This window comes from Triticum dicoccoides, chromosome 2B, assembly GCF_002162155.2.
Source record: "Triticum dicoccoides isolate Atlit2015 ecotype Zavitan chromosome 2B, WEW_v2.0, whole genome shotgun sequence".
In the NCBI taxonomy this organism is placed as follows: Eukaryota; Viridiplantae; Streptophyta; class Magnoliopsida; order Poales; family Poaceae; genus Triticum; species Triticum dicoccoides.
In genome coordinates, this window is record NC_041383.1 from 523,190,501 (window position 1) to 523,200,362 (window position 9,862).

The 9,862-nt window shown below is 49.8% G+C and overlaps 1 protein-coding gene across 1 annotated transcript in view; it reads left to right on the top strand.

Moving 5' to 3' along the window:
* The first annotated feature begins 9,630 nt into the window (after positions 1–9,630).
* Positions 9,631–9,862, top strand: part of LOC119367950 (NAC domain-containing protein 73-like) — a 5,068-nt gene continuing 4,836 nt past the window's right edge. The window contains exon 1 of the mRNA XM_037633325.1: positions 9,631–9,767. Coding sequence (XP_037489222.1) covers positions 9,685–9,767 — 83 coding nt within the window. The 5' untranslated portion in view covers positions 9,631–9,684. The remainder of the gene's footprint in view (positions 9,768–9,862) is intronic.

The window sequence follows — 9,862 nt, forward strand, 5'->3', positions numbered from 1 at the left end:
CCTTTGGAAATTAACTCGGATCGAGGAAGTCTTTTCACCTCTCGATTTTGGGAAAGTTTCCAAAATGCTATGGGGACTCGTCTCTCCTTTAGCACCGCCTTCCACCCTCAGTCGAGCGGTCAAGTGGAACGCGTCAACCAGATTCTAGAAGACATGCTTCGAGCCTCTGTTATCTCATTGGGAATGGATTGGGAGAAGTGCCTTCCATTTGCCGAATTCGCTTATAACAACAGCTATCAATCTAGCTTGGGTAAAGCCCCTTTTGAAGTTCTCTATGGACGACGGTGTCGAACACCCTTTAACTGGTCAGAGACCGGGGAAAGACAATTCTTTGGCCCGGATATGATTCAGGAAGCAGAAGAACAAGTTCGCATCGTTTGTGAAAAGTTGAAAACAGCCCAATCTCGTCAAAAGAGTCAATATGACCGAAAACATAAGGCTATGACTTTCGAGGTTGACGAGAAGGCTTATCTTCGGGTCACCCCTCTGAAGGGAACCCATCGTTTCGGTATCAAAGGCAAATTGGCTCCTCGTTACATTGGACCTTTTCGCATTCTCGCCAAACGAGGAGAAGTTGCCTACCAGTTGGAACTACCTCCGCATCTCTCCAGAGTCCACGATGTCTTCCACGTTTTCCCAACTCAGGCGTTGCTTCTCGGATCCTATCCGTGAAGTGGACCACGAAACGCTTGATCTCCAAGATAATCTTACATATCGAGAGTACCCCGTTCGTATCCTCGATCAGGCCGAACGTACCACCCGACGTCATAATATCAAGTTTCTCAAGGTTCAATGGTCGCACCATTCTGAGGATGAAGCAACTTGGGAAAGGGAGGATCGTCTTCGACTCGAGTACCCCGCCTTCTTCCCGGAGGAACCCAAATCTCGGGACGAGATTCTTTTGAGTGGGGGTGAGTTGTCACACCCTAGCTAGTCATGCATTAGAGTGTTGCATCATGTTTATTCTTTCATCAGAAACTTGAAATGGGGATGACAGAACCCCCAGTCCCCTCTGAAACCAACTAGGGTTTACTAAAATAATTTTCAATGAACCTGAAATGCCCTTCTAAAATGTCCATCATTTTTGTCTTGGTTCAGAACCTCTGCCAAAAAGTGGTGCACATTTTCCTAGGCCATCTTAGGGTTTTTGAATTAATTCATAAATATTTGAATTTGGGCATTTAAAATTATATAAAATATTTAAATGCTCAAATACCTCCAAACTAAAATGTTTCATGTTGGAAATAATCCAGCTATGGACCAGGAGTGATTTGGTGATTTTTGAAGTTGCCTAGGTATTTTATTTAATTCAACAAAGTTGCAGAAGTATTAGAAAAACAGAAAACAGAAGAAAATGAAAAAAACTTACCTGGCGCCTGCCCCGGCCCACCTGCCGGCCCAGCCCAGCACCGCTCCAGCGAGCTGCTTGCCGGCCAGGCAGGCAGGCAGGTGCCCGACGGCGACCGCGGCGTGCGCCACGCACCTGCTCGCCGCCTCGCCGCTCCCCTCGCCAGGTGACGTCGAGGATCGGCCTCTCTCTCTCCCCCGAACCCCCCAGACACCCCCTCTCCTCTCCAGCTCCTCCCCCTCGCACGCCCCAGCCATGGCCGACGCCATCGCCGCCACCCCCTCGCCGTAGCCACGCCCTCCGACCACCCCACGCCGTCTCACCGTGTCCAGGAGCTCCGCCGCTGTCCACTTCATCGAGCAGCCGAGCCCCGAGCGCTCGCAACGCCCGAGACCACCGCACCGACCTCGCCCGAGCTCACCGTCGCCGGAGATCCCCTTCAACGCCGTCGTCGCTCCGGTCCATCTCCGGCCGCACCAAGGACTCCGTCGCACTCACTGTGAGCTTAGCCATCTTCCCCTCCCTTCCGTTCTTGCTCCTGAGCCGTGTAGCAACCTCCCGGAGCTCAACCGCACCCACCGCCGTGGAGCTCGTCGCCGACGTGCTCCCGGTCATCCTCCGGCCACAAGATGGTGTCCATCTTACTCACCAAGTCCCGCAGCACCTAGCTAGCTACTCCACGAGCCTCACCGAACCCTCTAGCGTCAAGTTCGTCTTCGGCCGAACCCCGGTGGCCGCCAAGGTCGTCGCCGGCGCCAACTCCGGCCACCCCGACCCCAACGGACTCCGCCAAGAGCTGCGGTTTGTCCTCAGCTCCACTCCGGTGATCTCTGCGGCCCATTTGGTGGCCGGAATAGCCAAAACCACTCCCGCCGCCGCGTCGGGCTCGCCGGCGGCTAAACGCCGGTGCAGCCGACCCGGGTTTGACCACGGGTGGGCCCTGGTTGACTCCCCTGAGTCAATGACAGGTGGGGCCCAGCCCTGTTAATTAAATAGGATTAGTTTTAATTAAATTTTAATTAAAATAATCACCCTGACATGCGGGACCCACTGTCAGGTTTGACCTGGACCAGTTCCGTTGACCTGCTGACGTCACACTGACGTCAGGCTGACGCAGTAATTGATTTTCTGGATTTAATTTAAATCAGGAAATTCCAGAATATTATTTAAACTTCAAAAATTCATAACTTTTATTCTGTAACTCCAAATTGGACAAATTATATATGAAAAATGATCAGAAAAATCCAATCTATCCATCTGTACTATTTTCATGCATGATCAAACAAGTTAAATTGATGTTTTAAGCAGAACAAGGAAAAGCACTTTAAAAGGCCATATTTGAATTTGAAATTTGAATCCTTGATTCAAATTTGTTCAAACCCTTCTGGTTTTAGTTGCATTAGCCCAATACACTCATTTTGCCATGTCTCATGCATGCATCATGTTGTTGCATACTGTTTGGTAATGTTTGTGAATCGGTGCTCTCTGCGGCAGGTTCTGTCCCCGAAGAATACCCTGATTACCCTAGCGAAGAACCATATCAGTGCATCGAACCATCAGGCAAGCAACCAACCATTTGATCATATCGATACAATCCCATGTTCTCGCTCCTGCTCTTTTTTACTGCATTAAGACAACGCGTTTCAAACTGCTGTGTGCTACGGTAGTTGAACCCATTTCCTCTGCATGACCTGTCATTGCCACAGTAACTAGATGAAACCCACTAGCATGTGTAGGAGTTGATTGAGCCATATGTATGTGTTGTTCCTACCTTGCTATGCCTGCTATGCTTAGAGTCGTGTCAGGTCTGGTTCATCTGGGTGATGGGCTAGAGTGAAATGATTATGTCGGTAATGAGAGTGGTGTGGTGAACACGATTTGGTAAAGGTATCGATGAGAGGCCATGTAGGAGTACATGGTGGGTTGTTTCATTGAAACCGACCTTAAGCACTGAGATCTGTATGTGTGATTTAAGAATCAGCTACTACCATGCATTGGGCCCGAAACCAATGGACCCTCTCGGCTTCTTACTCACCCTAGTTCTCCGTCCAGGAGTTGCAAGTAGTTTCTGGTGTTTGTAGCCTACTGGAGGCCGTGGACAGCGCTGACCGTAGGGGTGGGCTGTGATGCGGTAGGTACGTGGCCGGGTGTACCGAATACCCGTTAGGTATCTCGGGAACCCTGTTCACATCGTTCGGGGCCGTATGGGAAACCTCGGCCGGACTCCCTGCGGATGGAACCTGAATAGGCGATAAACCTGGACTGGAGGCTTAGGTGATTAGGTAGGCCGTGGCCGACACCCACGTTGGGCTTTCGCTTGAAGGTTGCCGAGTACATGTCGTGTAAACGACGATAAGTGGTGAGAGCGTGTATGAAGAAGTACACCCCTGCAGGGTTAACATGATCTATTCGAATAGCCGCGTCCGCGGTAAAGGACTACTTGGTTGCCTATACAGTTCATAGACAAGTAAATGGAAACTACTAAAAGCCTCAAGATAAGAGTGAGTGCCGAGGATGGCTCTTCCGTAGGAAGACGGAGGTGGATCCTCGGTAGTGTATTGAAGTGGTGAGTAGTGGACTCGTGTGCGCAAAACCATTTCAAGTTGGAGTATCGTAGGATAGCCTAGCCAAGAGTCAAAGCTGGCTTGCTGCAATAACTCCACCAACCCTTCTTGATACTATGCATGTATGTAGGATCTGATGTAAGTCTTGCTGAGTACCTTTGTACTCATGTTGCTATAATCTACATTTTACAGAAGACGCTGCAACCCCTTCTGATGGGTTTTATGTAGACGTTGACATCAACGAGTAGGCTAAAGACCCAGGTGGTGACCCTGAGCTTGTGAAGGACCACGTAGTATAGCTAGGCTTTCCAAGCCTCTTTTATTTTACTAGTTGTCTGTACTCAGACAAGTTACTTCCGCTGCTGGTTTGTATGACTGTATGACTTGTATGTGGGGTCGTGAGACCCGTACCTTTGTGTATGTTATGTATGGCTCACTGAGCCCTAAATAAAGTACTTGTGTCATAGAGTCATGTTGTGATACTTCGTTGTATTTGCACATATCGAGCATATTGTGTGTATGATTGAAATGCTTGGTATGTGTGGGATCTGACTATCTAGTTGTTTATCTTTAGTAGCCTCTCTTACCGGGAAATGTCTCCTAGTGTTACCGCTGAGCCATGGTAGCTTGCTACTGCTCTGGAACACTTAGTCTGGCCGGCATGTGTCCTTCTTCGTTCCTGTGTCTGTCCCTTCTGGGAAATGTCACGCTTTGAGTACCGGAGTCCTGTTAGCCCGCTACAGCCCGGTTTACCGGAGTCCTGCTAGCCCAGTGCTACAGCCCGGACCCACTTGCTGATGACCGACACGTTCGAAGCTGGGTCATGGATGCCTGTCCCTGTAAGTCTGTGCCACTTTGGGTTTACGACTAGTCATGTCAGCCCGGGCTCTTTATCATATGGATGCTAGCGCCACTATCATATACGTGAGCCAAAAGGCGCAAACGGTCCCGGGCAAAGGTAAGGCGACACCCGTGGGGATACCGTGCGTGAGGCCGCAAAGTGATATGAGGTGTTATCGGCTAGATCGATGTGACATCGAGTCGGGGTCCTGACAGGTTAGCGTAGGCCGATGGGAAGCACCTCTGCCGCCGCTGCTCTCGCATACACCCACCCACGCCGTTGCCCCTCCACCATGGCCACCGGCTCGGGCTCCTCGAGCCAAGGAGAAGGTAGCCTACCATTAATCTGTAACCTACCTGATCCATAGGATCTATCAATGGTTTTAGAGCCAGAGTTGCTTTAGAATTTTCGGTAGCAAAGAAATCAAAGAATTCTTTTCCCCTCCTGAAGAATCCTAATCACAGGGCAAAGAAACTCACCGGCAAAGGGCCTCGGGCTCGCCGGCAAAGTGCGTCGTAGCTGAGGCCGCGTCGTTCCTCTCGATCTCGACGCGCACCGGCAAGCCGAGGCGTCGGAAGAAGAGCACGGGCAGTGGGGGGCACCACGCCTTCGCCACCGCTGAAAGGAGGTACCCCAAAGGGGAAAAGGGCACCGCCGCTGTGCCACTTGACAGCGGCGCGCTCCGCTCTCCTTCGAGAGCTCGCGGACGCCGGCATGGGGGACAGGGGCCGCCGCCGCATCGAGCGCGCCGTCGAGCGCAGGGGAGCAGAGGGCTCTCTCTCTCTGCCACAGGAGGTGGAGGATGGATGTAGAGGAAGAGTGGGAAGGGGAAGGGGCTCGTGCGGCGCGGTGTTTCGATGCTGTCGCCGGTGGCCGGCGTTGCCCTTACCCGCAGTGCAGGCGAGAGATAGACGAGAGGGAGAGAAATGGACTAGCATCCCCCGTGCTGCGCGGTGGGGTGGTTTTGTTGGACCTAGATGCGTGGGTGACCGTCCGATCAAATGGACGGCTATGATGAAACGGCGCTCGGCACAGCGGGCCTTTGGGCCGAAAGAGAGGCGAGGCTTGCAGTGGCGGCACGCGAATAGGCGCTGGGCCGTTGTTGCCGCAGCCGCGCACGCTAGGTCGAGTCCGGGTCAGCTTCCGTTTTTATTCGATTTTTTGTCCAAGTTTTGGGCAAATTTTATACAATTTTCTCTATTCAAAATTATCCAATGAAAATTTTGTTTAGAAAATAACAAAGTAAAAGAAATGCTTCTGAAAAGTATAAAGTTCATGAATTTTTTATTCATGTTTTTCCGCTACAAATAAATAAAAGAGCTTTTTTAAAAGTAAATTTAAATTTTAAGAGCAGGTTAAAATAATTATTGAAACAATTATGATTCTGTTATTTTATGACCAACGTTGTTAATAACATAATCATGACTTATTGTTGTTATAAAATGTGCATTTATTTCTATTTTTGCCCAACGATGATATAGATTTAATTGCATAAACAGTTGTATGTTTAATTTTGACCAACATTGAATTAATGCATGCAATTGTTGTTACGATCGCACTTCATTGTGGTTTCGGAAGGATACCAGATATTCCAACCCTCAGAGGCGATAACTAATTGAAGATCAACTAGATCCAATGTTAAAGAGACACTCCTTCTGTTCCATCAGATCTCGATTAGAATGGCGATCTTGCGAGGCGTGTGGCTCTATTGGTTGGCCTTGGGCGGTGCAATGCAGGCCGGATGAAACCCTAGCTCACGTGCGCCGCTAGTCTTGAAGTAGATAGACTGGTCTTTCCATAGGCCGGTCGCTGGGCCAAAAAGTCAAAAAACCAGTTAATGCCAGGATCAAAGGACGGACTGGCCTCGCTATGGGATAGCGTCTGGCTCGAGTAATCATCTCTCTTTTTGGACGAACTGTAATCATCTCTCTTGCCGTGTGTATTTGATTTGAGGTCAGCTGTTCCGTCTCCGCCGTTCCTTCATCGGTTCTACTAGTAGCAACCTGCACGCAAGCCATGGCGACACTTAACCACAGTCACGTCAAGTCAAGTTGACTGGACTTTATCCGAGGCCGTGGTTGTGCAGATGGAACAGGCAGAGGATTTGCCACGAACTTGTCGCGTGCTGTCTCGTCCGGCGGCAGAAGCGAGCAAATGTCTCCTGTGAATCATTTGGTTTCCATAGACCCAGCGGAAGGGACAATACCGGCGTAGGTGTACAGTACAAAATATTCAGTTTTACGACCAGAGGAGAAGGTGTTGCGGGAGTCAACTTAAGTGTATGTCACCGTTAAATACATGTACTCCATGATGATTGTAAATAGTACATGTAGTGCTGGCAGCAGGTATCCGATATCCTTAGCCCATTGATCCAGCTCCTACATTTCTTCCCGACAATGCCAGCCAGAAATACACTCAATACACAATATCGAGCTTTTCTACGGACACGAAGTAACTAAAGAGCAATGCGCACCTTCGTTCGCAAAAGAAAGAAGTATTGTTTTCACCTTCAAACCCATTCCAATGTCTCCATATCCCCCGAAGTCAATTTTGGTCTGATTTAGACCCCAAAGATTTCAACACCGGTTTAGGCCCAGTTCTTTTGCCAGAATCTGGGGATTCTCCCAGAATCTAACCCCTATCCAGTTTCTCCCAAAATCTTTAAGCCCCATTTGTTTTACAATCCTATCTAGTTAGGGTCTAATTATATAGGATTGTAAAACAAAGTGGACTCAAAGATTCTGGGAGAAGCTGGGTAGGAGTCGGATTCTGGGAGAATCCCCAGATTCTGGCAAAAGAACTGGGCCTTAATCTAGCCCTGAGCTGTTTATCTCGTCGCTCTCTCCCTCGGCCTCCTCACCCACGTTTGGCTCCAGCCCCATCCACATCCGCCCGTCGTCCACCCCGCAGCCCCGTGACCGAGCCCCCAATCCAACTGTGTGCAAATGGAGCCCATCCTACTACACACGAAGTCACTTGCTGATTAAAATGGGCTGGGCCTTAATGCGTGGACCGACGGGCAATTAACTGTTGGATTAAACGATACTAAAAAAAACTGTTGGATTAAACACAAAGGATGGCGTAAAAGAAAAATCCAACACACAAAATTGTACCAGCGTGTTTGGTAACTACAGGGAGAGGGAATGAGAGTTTAGGGATGGGAGTTTGTTAAAGGATTAGACATGGGAAATTGATTTTAACTCTCATTCCTTTGTTTGGCATGTGAAGGTAATTTAAGGTGGGAATTTAGAAGAGAATTAACTGCCCCTATTTAATTGGTGAGATTAGGTAGAGGAATAAACAACTTTCAACGTGCAATGCCTCTCCTCACGGATGTGCCAACTAACAGAATGTTTTTTTCTCTACCAATTCCCAATCCCTAGTTAAATTACCAGGGGTCCCCCAGGGAAGAGATTCGAAGGAGTTGGACCTGTTAATTCCTCTTCCCCTTCCCTCCTTAATTCCCATGTCTCTGAATCAATCAAGGGATTTAAAGTGTCACTTATCTTAAACTCCCATTCCCTGTCTCCAACTCCCCCCAACCAAACACGCTGTACATGGACACGAAGGAGTGGGCAAAGACCACAGGGCGACTCGCTACTCACCTCTCCCCACTCCTCCCTCTCTCACTGTACATGTGTACGCGTGGTTTCATGTTTTGGGCGACACGTTGGGCCTCGGGAGAGTAGCCAGGTGCGTTCTTTTCCTTGTTTGCCTTGGAGAGGAAGATTAGGGGGGCAAGGGCAGCGGGCTTGAACCATTGGGCGCTTTGGTGATGTGACGGCAATGCAAGAAAAATGGCCAGGTAGGGAGTGGGTCCCACCCGAGCCCCCTCTCACTGGGGCTGGCTGTGCATGCCGAAGTGTAGAAGGCTGGTCCAGGGGTGGCCTACCGGCCGTCCATGCCTGTAGTCCAATAGGCCATATCCATTTCCATGCCCAGAAAATCTTTGTGGGAAGTTTGCCTCATTTGAAAAGAAGATTTTGTTGCACAGTTTGAGCAGCAGAAGATCCCTGCACATACATACATGAACAAGATCTTGACAAAATTCTTCCTGAGTTGAGTGAAGTAGTAAATCCCAAATAGTAGATACTTCCTCTGATCCGATCTAAAAAGGGCAGTGAAATCTGAAATGTTGGCTTTCTCAGCCTTGGATGGGCAACGGTTGGCTCAGATCAGGGCAGGCCAACCCATCCACCTTTGTGCGCGTTTGTTTTAGTACAGCCGAGACCATGTGAAAATCGCTGCACTCTCGTTCGCGTCCTCTGTTCCATTCGTCTCTTAACCATGATGCAGTCACTCTCCTCACCTCATGCCAACGGCTTCACATGGTAGACGCTGGTCGGACCGATGTGCGACCGAACGAGATTTCACAGCAAAATCAATTTCATTTGGACGGAGGGAGCAGTACATTGGCAGTGCATCGGATGCTGACGGATGGTCTTCTTTTGACGGAGCTGTACTACAAAGTCCTGTTTCTTTTTTTGAAACGAAGAAGTCCTGTTTCTTTTTTACTGTGCGAATAATAAATGGCTTCCCTTGTTTGCCAGGAGATAGATCAATGAATGGGCCATCCTCTCGCTTGCCTCATAGTCTCATTTCGGGTTAGTGCAAAGTACTGATCGCAAAAGGCGTCTCGCAAAAGTTTCCTCTCGCGGAAAAGAATCTGAGAGGAAGCAGCCAATGCAACCATGGCAAGCCGAGTCCACGCCGAACCTGCACCCGAGCCCGGACCCCGCGGAGCGACAGAACCATACCCAAAGCTCCCCTACCGAGCCTATGCAAGCATTTTGGACGGTCGCCGCTGGTCACGCTGCGCGTCTGCTCGCCCCTCGCCTATATAAGGGCGCGCGCACCGGAGGCTCGGACACTCCCATCCCACCTCACTTGCCCAGAACTTCCCACGCCCTTCCTCCTCGCCTCCCCCTCGGATGCTCGTCCGCTCTCTTCTCGCCCACCACTCTGCTCCCACCGTTGCCGACCTCCGCAGGCGCAGCCGGGCGCCCATGGAAGAGTAAGTGATCCGCGTCTGGGCTCTGTCTCCACTACTCTCGTTCGGTCTCTCCTTTTTCCTGCTCGGGATATTTTTTTTTTTTGCTTTTTTTTCAC